This window comes from Mastacembelus armatus, chromosome 12, assembly GCF_900324485.2.
Source record: "Mastacembelus armatus chromosome 12, fMasArm1.2, whole genome shotgun sequence".
In the NCBI taxonomy this organism is placed as follows: domain Eukaryota; kingdom Metazoa; phylum Chordata; class Actinopteri; order Synbranchiformes; family Mastacembelidae; genus Mastacembelus; species Mastacembelus armatus.
In genome coordinates this window covers 20,303,076-20,318,108 of record NC_046644.1, presented here as the reverse complement: position 1 = coordinate 20,318,108, position 15,033 = coordinate 20,303,076, and the positions used below count along the sequence as shown (strand labels likewise).

General features: G+C 43.6%; 2 protein-coding genes across 3 annotated transcripts; both read left to right on the top strand.

Annotated features, from left to right (window-relative positions):
- The first annotated feature begins 3,790 nt into the window (after positions 1 to 3,790).
- Positions 3,791 to 8,440, top strand: LOC113124594 (drebrin-like protein A). Its single transcript, XM_026297600.1, has 15 exons — positions 3,791 to 4,103; positions 4,225 to 4,280; positions 4,805 to 4,917; positions 5,028 to 5,102; positions 5,608 to 5,748; positions 5,837 to 5,914; positions 5,992 to 6,143; positions 6,410 to 6,467; positions 6,706 to 6,771; positions 6,857 to 6,962; positions 7,048 to 7,257; positions 7,361 to 7,423; positions 7,668 to 7,747; positions 7,888 to 7,957; positions 8,105 to 8,440. Exons 1-15 carry the CDS (start codon positions 4,021 to 4,023, stop codon positions 8,239 to 8,241), a joined length of 1,488 nt encoding a protein of 495 aa, XP_026153385.1. The 5' UTR covers positions 3,791 to 4,020; the 3' UTR covers positions 8,242 to 8,440.
- Positions 8,441 to 8,650: 210 nt separating this feature from the next.
- On the top strand, positions 8,651 to 11,575 carry cox5ba (cytochrome c oxidase subunit 5Ba). Of its 2 annotated transcripts, none has more exons than XM_026298441.1 (4): positions 8,651 to 8,777; positions 10,162 to 10,232; positions 10,666 to 10,765; positions 11,060 to 11,575. In XM_026298441.1, the coding sequence occupies exons 1-4, from the start codon at positions 8,681 to 8,683 to the stop codon at positions 11,170 to 11,172; spliced, it is 381 nt and encodes a 126-aa protein (XP_026154226.1). In that variant the 5' UTR covers positions 8,651 to 8,680; the 3' UTR covers positions 11,173 to 11,575. The 2 variants fall into 2 exon arrangements, with proteins under 2 accessions (XP_026154226.1, XP_026154225.1); XM_026298440.1 differs by lacking the exon at positions 8,651 to 8,777 and adding an exon at positions 9,593 to 9,745.
- Positions 11,576 to 15,033: the final 3,458 nt, after the last annotated feature.

The following is a 15,033-nucleotide window of genomic DNA, read 5'->3' as shown; positions in this document are numbered from 1 at the left end:
CTGTCTGTCTGTCTGCTTCTCTACAGCTACCACATATTCTTCCTTCCACTTTGAGTTTCCTCCACTGAACGCACTGAGCCTACTCTTGGCTTCCTGGGAAACAAAAGAGGGATTTCCTCCCCACAGACAGACTCTCAAGCCCGAACACACACCCATGAACACACACTGTAAAAGCACACAAGGTCCTGGTGAAGTGTGAACCTGTGAGGGGGGTCAGCTGCACATCCTACAGTAGGAGGCAGGTTGGGGGGTTACGACTGAGCAGAGGTATGCAGCCTCGTCCCTCTTCCCCCTCTGGTCGTGCATAGCTTCAGGGGAGAGGATCTTCACAGTCTGGGCCTGAGCCAAATCCTGAACCCTGTCTGTAATCCCCTCCTGCTCATATGCACAGCTGCTGTTGTGTGTGTGTGTGTGTGTGTGTGTGTAACGTGCAATCACTAGCCCCAGTCTGAGTTATTTTTCTCTCATTATTCCCCTCTAGCAGACTGGTCATATCTCAATCTGGCTGTCAGGACCATGATGGATTTTTTAGCTCCAGCACAGGGAAACGTTATAGAACAGGCTGAACAAAAATCAGCCGTGAACATGTGCAGGTTTCAGGTCTGTAAACCTGTTTTCCTGCTGGTAATGGTGGAAATGAAACTGGAGCCCTGGGCGTACTCCTGCCTCCAGATGTGCTAATTCTTACAACAGCCATAGTTCCACAAGTGAAATCTTAATACTGTTACTGAACATTTACTCTTTCACACACGTCTGCACCCAGAGTCTCAGCTTTTTAAAATAAATAATACAAACACAAATTAAATTCAAAGTAGGTTCATTCTCAAAGTGCCATCACTTACATGATAACAGATTCAGTTTAATCCTCCCACTGCTGTTTGATATTCACCTGTATTCTGATGTAAACGTCACAGGGACAGACGCTCACACAGTCGTAGACGACCTGTGGATTAATTTCAGTGTGTCGAACGTTAGACAAGAGTGTTAACGTCCCATCAGTAAACTCTGACATGCCCTGAACATGTTTTTGTTTGGCCAGACAACATTCACCTTTGTCAGTAGAAAAACACACAGCTCAGATTCATGTGGTCAGTCAGTGTGTAATTTGGGAAGTTGCCTTAAAGAGCATGAGTGAGAAAAAACAGAAGTGAAAAAAAACGGAAAAGGTCAGAGATTTGAAGGTTGAGGTCAGCAAATACTCACATCCAGCTGGATAACCCCCCTCACACACACACACAACTTAAACCCTTCTTATTTATCTGCTCTGGCTGTGTCTCTGCTTTAGATCCTGTTTTATTGCTTATAATTTGCTTTTGACCAGAGTATGTTCCCTGGTACAGTTGGTTATAACACACTGCAGACCACGCTTTTGCCTTTAGTGCCCGGCCACCTCGACCAATCTGCTGCAGCCTAGTCGAAGTTACTGCACCAAGACTGATGTTTTAATTGTAATGCTGTTACATTACTTCTAATAGGTGGAGGCAGCAACAAGCTGCATGTTGCAGCACCTTTCCTCAGCAGAAGCCACTAAAAGCTGTTTCCTTGCAGAGTCTGTGTCGGAAACATGAAATTTCTGCAAGGGCACAGAAAGAATGATGAAACTGAGCTTCAAGCTGTGTTAAGAAAACAACTTGTGGCTTCTGTCTGCGTGTGTGTGTGTGTGTGTCTTTGTACAGCTTAAAGCTCATTACAGCAATGAAACAGAGGAAATGAGACACTGTAAAGGCCAAACTCTCACTGTTAAAACACACACTCCACCCCCGCCATTTACAAAATCTCTCCAAAATTAGAAAACTGTGAATCCCCTTCACTGTTTTCAATGTTTGTGAAGTCTGAGTTGTGCATTAAATTTGGTGTAATAAAGAATCTGTGGATTTTAAATGAAATGTTTCAGCACTGAGGTCACTGACAGCTGGAGTGAAAGATTACTGCTGGAGGACGACAGCTGCTCGAACATCTTCCAAAATGTCAGCTCAGCACACATCACCAAAAGTCTGCAAATTTACACCATTATAAATTATAAATTCTCCACCTCTGTCATCGCCAGGCAAGAAACTTGGACAATTAGGCAGAACCTTGAAAACCCATCTCTGTCCATCTGTGATCGCCTTCTTGTCTTTCCTTGAGACTGTCTTTTGGTGCAGGGATAAGAAAACACAGGGCTGCTGTTGGTCTGTTCTCTTGCTTCTACAGTTTAATTGCACTATAAGAAAAAAACAGCCAGTATTTGTAAAAAATAAATACAAAATAAAATAAATAAAAATTAAAAATAAAATAAATCCAACAGGAACTACTAAGTATTTCATTTCTACCTGATTCACAAGAAGAAATGATGCTGCATTGTAATTTTGAGCTGTGTTTACCCAGATGGGTGGTGTGAGTGGATGTTGACGTGACCTGTGATAAGACAGAGACCAGTCAAACTGTGGTGGGGGGGTGATGGCCACAGGGGGCAATTTACTCTGGAGATTCAGTCCATCAGTCACCCATTCATTTACTAACAGGCTCGTCTGCAGGCCCCTCACACACTGTGTGTTACATGTAAAACAAAGCCTAATTAAACTAAGTGGATTAACAGCAGTGCTCCCCACACAATGTGACTGCACATCAAAGATGTTTAGATGTGGTTTTTATAATATAATATTACTTGTTTCTCTGATAAAGCCACAGTCAGAGACCAGCTGGTGAACATAGTGGAGCATTTAGCAGCTAAAGAGCCAGAGGTTTCTCTCAGGAGGTGGTGGAGACCAAACCCAGAGCTCAGACTGTCACAGCCACACTCACATGCAAACATCCACACGGTGTTATCACTATTGTCACGACTCCAGGCACGATGCCCTCGACCCTTCAGCAATGGTCCGATCCCTGTTCCTGCTCGGCTGCTGGTGAACAGCTGCTCCTGCTTTCCTGTGTCAGTCACCGTGTCAGTGTTTGAATCCAGTGCTGTTTGGATGGTTTGACAACTGCTCTTTTAAGGAACACCCTGATCACATTCACACCTGGAAGCTGCCCAGTTCAACCACAGTCTGACCTGCAGGTCACTGAGCAGCTCCACTCTAGCAGGCGCAGTTAGAGCCTGGCTCAGGGCACCACAGTGTGTGTCTAAGGCAGGGGTGGCCAACCTATGGTCCTCCAGGCCCACTGCCCTGCTCGTTTACCACCTATCCCTGCCCTGCCCACAGCTGGTTACCTGGTTATCAGGTGTAATCAGCCAGTCAGAAGCTGGAATCAGCAGTGGGTAGGGCAGGGACAGTTGGAAAACATGCGGAGGAACATGGGTTGGTTGAAGGTTTTGTTCCTGTATATCTTATGTTAAAACTCCATCTAGTGGTAAAATATGGTTTAAGTTTTCATCAGCCTGTTTTTATGTGCATTTCCATGAACCAAAGGATCCATACACTCACATTCATAATAATTTCCATCTAACACTGGGGGTTGCAGGGGTTAGTCATAAAGTCCATCAAGTGTCTTCAAGAAACAACACAAAAGATGCAGAACAACTGCAGAGACACCAAGACACTAAAAAGAGACAGAAGCAAACACAGCAGGTCCAGACATGTGCTGGTTTTCTTACTGAGAGTCACACAGGGAGACAGGGACCTGTCCTGCCCGGTGTTTGTTAGCTTAGCTTAGCATAAAGCTGAGACATGTTGCTGTACGTTAGCTCTGTGTCCAGGATTATAAAATAATCCTAATGTGAATACATGTCAGTTTGCTCCTTCTCAGACCTTATTCTCCTGCTGATGAATAAGGTGAGTCAGTTCTGGAAGAATGTGGTGGATCCGGTTTGGACTGACTGCCCTGACTGGTTTAACAGATCAGAGTGAGAGATTCTGCTTTGGAAATCAAATAAATCAGAGTCGTAGTCCTTCTGCTCCGATCCTGTGGCGTTTTCTTCTATAAAATCACCTGCAGCTTCTTTTCTCTTCTGTCTCTGGATTTCTGCCCCCCCTTCCTGAGGCTGCTGGATCTCAGCAGGGGTTTGTGTCAGATTGTTCAGACTGGAAAACCTGGATTAAAATGGCAGTGAACCTGAGTAAGAATGGACCTGCTCTCATGGCTGCTTATAAAGACGTGGTGGACGGCAGCTCTGATACAAACTGGTGAGCGACTGACTTTTCTAAGCTCTAATCCTTCAGACAAACTAAAGTGTGTCAGTTCCTAGTTCACCTGCCTGTCCACACCCTGACATTTTGCTGACTGTGGCTGTTTCTGTGCTGTCAGGGTGCTGTTCACTTACGAAGGCAACAGTAATGACATTCGTCTGGCAGACAAGGGAGGTAAGATCTGACTGATGTCCTGATAAAATGTGAATCAGCCACTTTCACTCCAAGTTTGAACAAGTCCAATGTGAGTAACCGTGTCCTGTTAGAACTGTGTTGACTTTGATATAAGATAATGCAGTGAAAACTGTTGCTGCAGAGAAGGAGACGACTCCCTGTGCAGTGAAATTACTCCCGGGCCTGACATTATCAGATTAGTCACACTGATTCAGCAGCTGCTGCTTTGTTTGCAACTCTGCTGATAATTTATATGTATAGTTCACTTTGTAGTAATGGAATAAGAAGAGAACACGTTAAAGCAGAATAAGGAACCTGCAGAACAGCATTAAAAACAAAACAACAATAAAAACAACATTCCCTATATTATCATATTAAAGTACAATTAAAGGAAAATGAGGCAGAGATTTAAACAAAAAAATAAGTTTAAAGACTGTAGAGATTTGTTTTCTGAAGAGTTTAACAAGGTCAGAACTGACCTGGAGAAACAGTACTGGTCTGAAGTGATGTGGTCCTGTGTGCAGACGGGGGACTGGAGGAGATGGTGGAGGAGCTGAACACTGGGAAGGTGATGTACGGTTTCTGTCGTGTCCAGGACCCCAACTCTGGTCTGCCCAAATACGTCCTCATCAACTGGGTGAGACAGATCACACACACACACACACACACACACACACACACACACACACTACAGGACGTATAGAGCTGCGTGTGTGTCTTTACACCTGTGTGTTCATGTGCACACAGACAGGTGAGGGTGTGAAGGACTCTCGGAAAGGAATCTGTGCCAACCACGTGAGCACCATGGCCAGCTTCCTAAAGGTGAGTCTGACTTTGTTATTGTCTACTTGTTTCTACCTGTTTATAGACACAAAGAGCTGCATCACACTCAGGTGTCTGCAGGCTGTAGTACACAAACTGAACCCCACTTTTAATTAAAACCCTTTTAAAGCCAGCATCCCCCACTGTGGGACATTGTCCCTGGCAGCTCTGCTTCAGGTGTGTTTCAGTCTGTCCTGGACTCTCAGTCTCCTGATTCTGTTTCTTCCTCTAACCAAAGCACAAAGCTAAGGCACATCAAATAACTTGTAAAGAAGCAAAGGGAGTGAAGTAGTTGTGGGAGCTGATCAGGTGAGTGGAGACAGGTGTGTGTCTGAGCGAGTCACGTCTGGGCAGTGAAGTGTGTGTTAGGTTGTGCAGAGCAGACACAAAGGGAGAATGTGGATGCAGCTGAAGGGACGAGGACACATGTTGAAAGCACATACTGTTAAAGTCTCAGTGTGCTCATCACTGACATGTGACCTGTGCTCATGACATGTGACCACAGGGAGCCCATGTGACCGTGAACGCCCGGGCTGAGGACGACGTGGAGCCCGAGACCGTTCTGGCAAAAGTGGCCAAAGCATCTGGGGCCAACTATAATTTCCACAAGCAAAGAGAATACAGAGACGCACCCAGAGGACCTGTGGTGAGGACACACACTGGCACAGACAGAAATGTGTGTGTGTGTAAACCTGATGTCTGACTCCACTACTCCTCCTCCGTTGGTTTTTCAGGGTTCTGTGTATCAGAAAGTCAACGCTGTGAACGAAATTCAACAAACCAAAAAGGACGACTTATGGGCCCGATCCCAGGTTTGTCTTCATTTCATTTATGTGATGCCTGAGCTGCTGGCTGTGCAGCCTGGTTACAGTCTTACTGTCTTCTTCAGAGGGATGAGGAGGTTCGTCGACTGGAGGAGAACAAACGGGCAGAGCTGGAGAAACAGACGCTGGAGAAGGAGAGGAGGGAGGTGGAGCAGAAACTGGCGAAGGAGATGGAGAGGAAAGCAAAGGAGCGAGCTCAGCAGATTGAACAGGAGAAGTGAGTCAGACACAAAAAGCAGCATGAGCCTGAACCCATCAGAGAATAATGAGCCATTATTATTATGAAAATACCCACATCCTTCCCTCCAGTTCAACCAGCACATATTCAAATGGTTTTTCTGCTCTGACCAGAACAGTCAACATAAGAACCTCCTGCACACACAAGCCTGGAGTTAAAGTAGAAACCAGCACATATGCAGTGATTTCAGAAAGCTTGGCTTTGTAGTGTTGTTGTCAACAACACTGGGCTTGTGTTTGTGGCAGGATTTATCAGAAGCAGAGAGAAGAAGAAGAAGAAAGAGAGAGGGAGCAGCAGCGACTGGTGAGCTGACGGGACATTAAACATATTTCTTACAGTAAAGGTCTTTTCAAAATATTTCCCAATTAATGATCAGTTTCCTCCTGCTGCTGTGTGTTGGATTTTAATTTGAAGCCACTGATTACACATATTTAACACATCTTTTACCTTCCAGATGCAAACTGCAGGTTTCACATTAAAGCTGTTTAATATCAGTATAAAAATAATAGAATAGAATAATAGAATCATGTGTTTGTTTTAGAACCAGCAGGAAAAAGAAAAGAAGATGGTGGGAATAAACTCTGCTGCATCTGTGCAGAAAGCTAATGTGAGTATAACTGCTGCAGCAAATATTGATTAAGAAGACCTGCGTTGGTTTTAATGGAAGGAAATCTTGCTGCTGCTGTTTGCAGGAGGCCAAATCACTGATTTCTCAGAGATCATTTAATCCCAGAGACATATTCAAGCAGCAGGAGCAGAGCTTTGAGGCCAGCAACAGAGCTGCTGCATCTAGACCTGGTAAACCAGCAAAACCCAGTGGAAATAGCACCTGGGGAGTCTTAACGTTAGTGGTTTGTTCTGATGCTTTCAGTCTGTCTCTCAGGGAAGCTGCAGAGTCGGTTTCTGTCTCAGAGCTCCTTTGAAAGAGAAATCCCAGTGCAGCCTCCACGAGCTCCAGCTGTAGCCACGGCCTCATCCTTCACATCACCTGTTTCACCTGTTTCACCTGTTTCACCTGTTTCACCTGGTTCACCTGTGCTGTTTCACACACCTGCTGCAGCTGTGGCCTCTGCAGCAGCTACTCAGCCTCCAGGTCAGATGCACTGCAGACTGTGGTGTTTTAATTCCAGAGACATTATGACATCACAGTAGATCACAGACATTATATTTTCGGTTTCTGTCGTGTGTTCACACAGATGCTGCTCACACAGAAGAAGCTGGGTGGTCGGACGAGTTTGATGATGATGAAGTTGAAGCAGGTATGATGAAGAATGTGTCAGCCAGTAATCAACCAAAACAGCAAGTTTTTAGCAGGAATCTGTGACGGTCATTTCTTTAGATTTTCTCTTACAAACCAAACAAAAGATGAATTGCTCAATAATAATAATGAAATGATGATGATGTAGAATAACTGATACTTTTACTTGTGGAGAAATATTGTGTTGTGTGCTATTAGCACTTTTACACCACATTTAATACTGAGACACTGTTGTCAATCTGCAGAGGACAACCTGTACGAGTCACAGTATCCAGCGGAGAAAGAGGATAATCTGTATGAGAGTGTTGATGACTATGTCTACACAGTGAGTCCACACAGTCTCTCACTAGGGGTTGTTCCTGGGGTCCAGTTTATTAATAATAATAATATTAATAATAATAATAATAATAATCCACACAGCTAAAAATGGTGTAAAATGTTTGGATAACTTGTCTTAAATAAAAGGCTGAAGACCGTGATGCACGTGCCAATGGACGAGGCATCTGTGCCAGAGCTCTGTATGACTACCAGGCTGGTATGTACACACACATTATTAGATCAGTCTGTTTGTTTCAGCATAAAGTCTTTCTTCTGATATCTCAACATCTTTTGCACTCAGTTAAAAACACACATTACTGCACATGTTAATGTTGTTCTCTACTCCGTCACCTGTTTTCTGCAGAGGACGACACTGAGATCACCTTTGACCCTGACGACCTTATAACCGACATAGACATGGTGGACAAGGGCTGGTGGAAAGGTTACGGACCCGATGGACAGTACGGCATGTTCCCTGCTAATTACGTGGAGCTCCTCTAATTCCCCTCACTCCTCTTCGTCTTAACTGCAAAGTTATGGTGCAAACATCTGAAACTGAAAACCCCTGAGGTGGCAGATAGGAAAACGTTTCTTGTCATGTGACATATTAAAGATTTGTCAAATGGTTTAAAACGATGGTTGTTGTAAAAATCACCAACAATATGTCAATCTTCAAGTGTAATAACAGTGTAGGATTATATGGTGTGTAATAAAGAGAACTGACTCAGTGTCACATTGTTAAAGCAATTATTTCTCGATAAAGGCATTGATTATTATACATGATTAAATTATATTTAATACTATAATAAAAACATTGTTAATTTTAGCAATAAAATAATATTTTTTAATAATAAACTGGTAAAGACCCAACGTCAAAATCAAGTGACGTATCAGCGACCTTCGACGTCATATTACTGCGACTACTGACAGTGAAGGAGAAATGGCTGCTCGGTTTCTGCTCCGCTCGGCGGTTCGAGCCGCCACCACCTGCCGGACCGGGCCGGTCCCTGCTCTGACCCGCAGCATGGCGGCTGGGGGTGAGGATGGGACCGATGTCTGAAATGTGACGGAACAGGATTTTAAATAGGGACAGATGACACTAGACTTCCTCTTCCTGTGATCAGGTCCAGACCAAACCTCGTTTAAAAATGTGCTAATTTAATTTATCGTCTTATTTGTCGCTTTAAGTTTTTTATCACGACATATTTAATTAAAATCGTCTTTAATTCGAAACACTATAAAGCCAGGACGGATCATTCTGACCTAAATAATGTGTGTGTTTTTTTTTCCGGCTCTTTGAGTAACTTAAGTTGGTGGGTTGTCAGACAGCAAAGTTTGCATAAAGTCACATTAGACATTTTAACCCACCTGTTAATATTTACTGCAATAATTCAGTGTCAACTCGTTGCCCTGAGCTGCGGAAGGTGAATTAGACCTGTTCTCTATGAATAGGATGTAATTTTACAGGTCATGTGGTTTATGATCCTTCTATATGACAGAGATTAGTTTTGTTTCTGTGATGTTGTGGGAGCTGCTATGAAAGTAATCAACTAATCAATCAATTAATGGACTAACATCGCTAACCTGGGGATACTAGTTTCCAGCCAGGGAAAGCGCCGAAATTGCTAAATTGACACTGCTGGGAGTCAATATCTGTGTCCAGGCCTGCAGCTGATCACAAACATTTATTATTTAATTAGATTTCATCACTTTAACCTGACAGAAATATTTCATACTTTCACATGAAATGTTCCTCCCTGGTGTTTACTACTTTTTAAACAGGTATATATATATAATTTAAATAAATAGTTTTAATTACGTCCGCGTTTCATCGTCACGTTTAAACCGTGCGACAGTTCCACCTACGTCATCAGTGAGCGCCACATTTGGGTCAGTGAGGAAGGAGAAATGGCTGCAAGGTTACTGCTCCGCTCGGCGGTTCGAGCCGCCACCACCTGCCGAACCGGGCCGGTCCCTGCTCTGACCCGCAGCATGGCGGCTGGAGGTGAGGATGGGACCAACGATTGGACTTAAACCCGAGAGAGCTCGGGAAATAAGTTTTTAACGACCACCCGCTAACTGGCTAGTTAGCATTAGCAGCATTAGCGGTTGTGCCGCTAGCTGCGAGAGGTCAAACTCGGTTTTCTTCCATTTAAACTAAACTAAGCGAATTAAAATATATAATTTAAACTGTTGGCTAATGTACAGCATTAGCCAATAAAACACCACATTTATCCAATGTGGTTAAACTGGTGTTTTCACAGCTGATGTAGGAGCCTCATAGACAACAGGATCAGTGTAGAGTGTCAGTGATCATTCTGTCAATGGGGTGGAAAGTAATTACAGCTGTAAAGTTGAAATTGGTTCCTGCAGCAAACTGATGGTGACAAGGTAACGCACTGTTGTTGGTCACGTTTGCAGGGATTCCCACTGACGAGGAGCAGGCCACAGGACTGGAGAAGATCATCATGAAGGCTACCAAGGAGGGAAAGGTGTGATAACAAGTCTCAGACACAGACCCTACACATTTAAACAAAACAGGAAAAGATACTAATGCACATTAAAAATAACAACAATCAAGCTTCATTTTATTTAGAAAATAAGTCAGAATGCAACTTTGTTTTCATCATCAATCAACGTGCAGATAAGATTCAGTATTTATCGATTCGTCATTTAGTCCATAAAGTGTCCAGGACTCAAAGACTTCTATACTTCTGTTAGTGCTTGTGGCAGTTGTTCTTCAACCTGCAACTCAACCTGCAGCAATTACAGACATGCTGACATGTATGTGCAGGCCTTAAGAATCTGTGTACTGATTAAATGAATTAGTGTTTTAACAGAACAGATGTGTTGTGGGATAAACAGGGAAACTGACTCGTTATAACAAACTGATCTCAATAAATCGACCACTCTCTAATTCTTCAGGATCCCTACAGCATGCTGAAGCCAAAGCAGTACACTGGTTCCAAGGCTGATCCCCACCTGGTTCCCTCCATCACAAACAAGAGGATTGTGGGATGTGTTTGTAAGTGTCATTTTCCTGTTCTGGGTTCTTCCCCTGGACAGTCTGTACTGCTTAGTTAAAGCAGCTCAGGATGTGTTTGTATGTTAAATACTCACAGCTCGGAACAGATCAGTGCTTTCACTGATGGAAATGACAAACTAACTGACAGTAAATGTTCTCAGCTGCTAAATAGATTTGATTCTGTGAACAGTAACGTGAGGAGAAATGTAACTTTAAAGGGAATCTGTTTCTACAAAAACAACATTTGCTTCAGGTTCCTCTTGGTTTGTGTCTCAACTGCTTTTTATTCTGCAGGTGAAGAAGACAACACATCCGTGATTTGGTTCTGGCTTCATGAGGGTGAGGCCCAGCGCTGCCCGTCCTGTGGGGCCCACTACAAACTGGTGCCCCATGAGCTCCCCCACTAACATAGCTCTGTTATGATAGACATGTATCCCCCAGCTGTGTGTCTGCATCCTCTTTGCTTATCTGCAATATTCCTCCAGAACCAGGTGAAGAAGAATCAGACCAGACACATTATTTATCTGGGAACAATTCTGGCTCTGTCTACTTCCTGGTCGTACGGCAGGAGTTCTGGTCTGATTGGTCTTTGTCTGGTTCTGTCTCAGTACTTGATATACCCTCAAACCTCATCAGTCTTTGCTTTACATGTTCCAGTTACAGAGGGATCAGATGTGATGTGGGACTCAACAGTTTATTTCTGAACATTTCCATTCTGTTACAGTTTACATTGACACATGTACTGTACAATGCTACACTCAGTCCACTTACTCCTAATATTGAACCAATAAAGTCATCAACTTACATTTTTCTGCTGCGAGTTTGACTCTTATTTTTTGTTTCTCCTGTCAACACATCAGGCGTATGTTGTGTTTGTTCTCGGTTCTTTCTGGCGTTCTATCTGTGGCTCTTATTGGTTCCTGCTGAAGGTGTAAACCGTTAAAACACCTCACAAATACAATTTTTTCCTGAAGCTGCTCGTTGCTGCAGTTTTCATCAAACAGGATGAGATGTCTCATGTCTCAGGACTATTTTCAGTGGCAGATGAATCTACATTTGCTTTCTAGTGAGTATCATAAATAATTACTACAATTTAAAGCGGAAAATCATCAAGTGTTAAAATGATTGTTTAACTTTTATGTTGTTTACTGTTGAAAAGCTGAATTTATAATCTAGCATGTCCATGTGTTTTGTACAGTCTGCAGCTGTCAGGTAAATGTAGTGCAGTAAAAAGTACAATATTTTCCATAAGCAGGCAATGAAATATGATAATACTTGAGTACAAACATTTCATATGAGTACTTTAGTGCAGTACTTGAGTAAATGCATTCATCGATGGTTTCAGGCTGCAGGTGGAAGAAATGAAGTAGGCTCCCATTTTGACTCCTGTTTCTTTCAGTGTTTCCTGCTTCATGTGAGCGTCACTGCTCAGCTCCTACCAGCAGAGAGCATCACCTGCAAACACTTTCTCCTCCCAACGTCAGGGCTCTCAAGAATTCATCAAACGGGCGTCTGTGTGGTGAGTAACATTAACCAGCATCTGTCTTTGGTAAAACATGAGGTGAAGAGATGGTTTTGAGACCAATACTCTTTTAGGCTAAGTGACAGAGATGGTGTTGAATAAATAGAAATTAAAAGTCTGCCTCAGTCTGAATTAGGACAGAGCTCATGAGTAGATATGAGACGAAGAGTAGACAAACCTAAAGGCTCCTGTGGCCAATAGAACATCCAGCCTCAGAAGTGAGTCAGAAATGCCCCTCGTGGTGCAGTTATTGATGAGGTGGAGTGTCGGGAGCAGCAGGGATTTAAAGGTGAACACTGCAAATGCACCACAACAAGCTGGGTTTGATTTTTACTCTGTCTGGTTCACACTGTTTATAACAGAACCTCACCGCCCGGGTGGATTTCTGTCTTCACTTCGTCTGCAGTTTGCTTTGTGACGGGATCACTCACACTCGGAGCCGTTTTCCTTTTCTGTGCGTGATGAGTCAGAACAGTACGACTGTCTGATGAGGCACCGGCTGCAACTCATTGATTTATTAGTGGTTGCTAATGGTTACATCATTTCCTAAAGTTTTATTGAGCTTGAACACCTTCCATCTGGTGTGGCTGAAGTGGAAACAGCCACTACTCACCCAGCAGCAGCAATGATCCTTGTTTTAAACAGTTTGTTTCCTTCAATGCTACAATCAGGGCCTGCCTCAAAAATAACCAACACCTGAGTGTTCAGTCGTGGAGCAATGAAAACTAACCATGAAGTTTCTTTGAGTTAAAATTTCATATGCCAGAAAAATTCAAAGTTGTAGGATCTAAACCGAAGAAACATTCAGTCACTACAGTCTTGAGTCCTGAGTGACACTGGACTCTGGAGGAGACACCGTGAGTCACGTTTTTGTCTTTGGCTGCATAATGAGACAGTCTAATTGCACCTTGTCACTTAATGTTGATCCTTAACGGACCCAGTGGCTCTAGCTTCTCTTCGCACGTCTTAAAATAACTTCTGGAAATGCAGAGGGCTTCACTGTTCTCAGATTTCAGCAAAAACCTGGTCTGACTGTCACAGCTTCACAGCAGTCAGTCGTTAGGAAACAGCCTGTAAATAAAGCATCACAGCCTCACGGTGCTGCAGCTCTAAGGACGGGTTCCGCTGGAAAAGGACAAGATTGCAGAAGATTCAGGGTTGCCAGGTTTGACTGACAGGAGCTTAGTTACAGCCCTGAACACACATGTAGCCATTAAAACCAGTGTTCACTTGTGCTTGAGTCCTGGATACAGACACTTATCTGCAGGTTGTTTGAGAAGAAAACATGAGGTGCACAGTTTTCTGATGATTGTGTAGAGACAAACCAACATGATAACCAGCAGGTTGAAGAGGAAGAATGAAGCTGAGCGTTTGAGGAGGTCCTGACCAGTCAGAAGGTTTAATGAAGATGTGGAGGTACAGAAACCAGTCATGGACGATTCCCACTGGTGTTTCTAAAAGAAGAAGCTGTGAGAAGGTGACGGCTCACAATATGAACAATGTGTGGAGCTGAAACATGAAGTGAGGAACAGAAGAAACGTCATCAAACTGGTTGTGTGGTTTGTTTTGAGGTCTGATCTGCAAATTGTAGAAGGTTTGTGGTTTGATCCCTTTTGATGAATCAGAGAGGCCTGTTGAGATGAAGATCCTGATGAAGTGATGCGTCGATGGCACAGGTGCTGTAAACAGCTGTAAACAGCTGTAAACAGAACGTCAGCTCAACATAAACAGAACAAAACTGTGCTTCAGTGTATGTTCTCAAAGGGAGAACGGACAGAACATGTCCACAGGTGACTCAGGACACTCTGCCCATGTGTGGGATCAGGCTTTGTTTACTCAGCATGCTATAATTTTGATAGACGTCCTGGTTCCACATATTTTAGTCCTGAGAGATTTTTGCATTTGGCCCGTTTGGCTTGTGTTTTAGCTGATTTACGTAGATGTCAGGCACCATCACGCTGCCCTGAACCATCACTCTGGAGTTTTGCTCCAGCACAGGACGTCAACACACCTGATGTTTCCAACAGGACACCACAGCAGCATGAGAAGAGCATGACGAGCTGACGCTGCCCGTTGCTGTGTGAACGCATGAGAAGAGCGATGGCAGCATCCTGCTCCTCATTTCCTCTGGGGGGAAGCGGCATCTCGTCCCCCGTGCGCCTGCGAGCGACTGGGAGCTGGACGGTAATGAGCGGAGGAAGTGCTGCGGCACTGAGAGCCAGAAGAGGCATTCTGGGGAATTAAGCGTAATGTGTGCTTTAAGAAACAATCAATCAGACATGAAGACATGAAAACACTCACACATGGAGGGGAGATGTGGGCGACACGGGCAAATTGAGCATCACTGGCCTTTTGGTTGCCATGGAAACCTCATCTCACAAGAGATTATGGGGTTTCAGAAGCTGTGAAGTTGCATCATATCATGGCGCAGTCACAGACAGGCAGCAGAGATTTCATGTCATCCGAGGTGCGGTACTGCAAATACTTTCTACTTGTAGTAAAACACAACCAAGTGTATTTATTTTTACAGTACAACTCTCCTTCAGTATTCAGAAGTGTAAACAGTGTAAAAATACTCAGATGTCAAGTAAAAGCCTGCATTTAAACCTTTAAAAGTACTTTATGTAAAGTATCCACAGTAAAAGTACACAAGTACAGTTAATGTTTTGTTAGTCACAGTACATATTCTGCAGTAAATGTCTCATTGGCATTTTCAATGCAGTACTCTTACTGTGTATTAGTAATT

Coding starts and splice junctions, on each gene's coding strand:
- LOC113124594 (XM_026297600.1), top strand. CDS start 4,021: ATGGCAGTGAACCTGAGTAAGAATGGACCTGCTCTCATGGCTGCTTAT. Junction 4,281..4,804: donor TCGTCTGGCAGACAAGGGAG/GTAAGATCTGAC, acceptor TCCTGTGTGCAG/ACGGGGGACTGGAGGAGATG. Junction 7,748..7,887: donor TTGATGACTATGTCTACACA/GTGAGTCCACAC, acceptor CTTAAATAAAAG/GCTGAAGACCGTGATGCACG.
- cox5ba (XM_026298441.1), top strand. CDS start 8,681: ATGGCTGCTCGGTTTCTGCTCCGCTCGGCGGTTCGAGCCGCCACCACC. Junction 8,778..10,161: donor CCGCAGCATGGCGGCTGGGG/GTGAGGATGGGA, acceptor TCACGTTTGCAG/GGATTCCCACTGACGAGGAG. Junction 10,233..10,665: donor AGGCTACCAAGGAGGGAAAG/GTGTGATAACAA, acceptor CTAATTCTTCAG/GATCCCTACAGCATGCTGAA.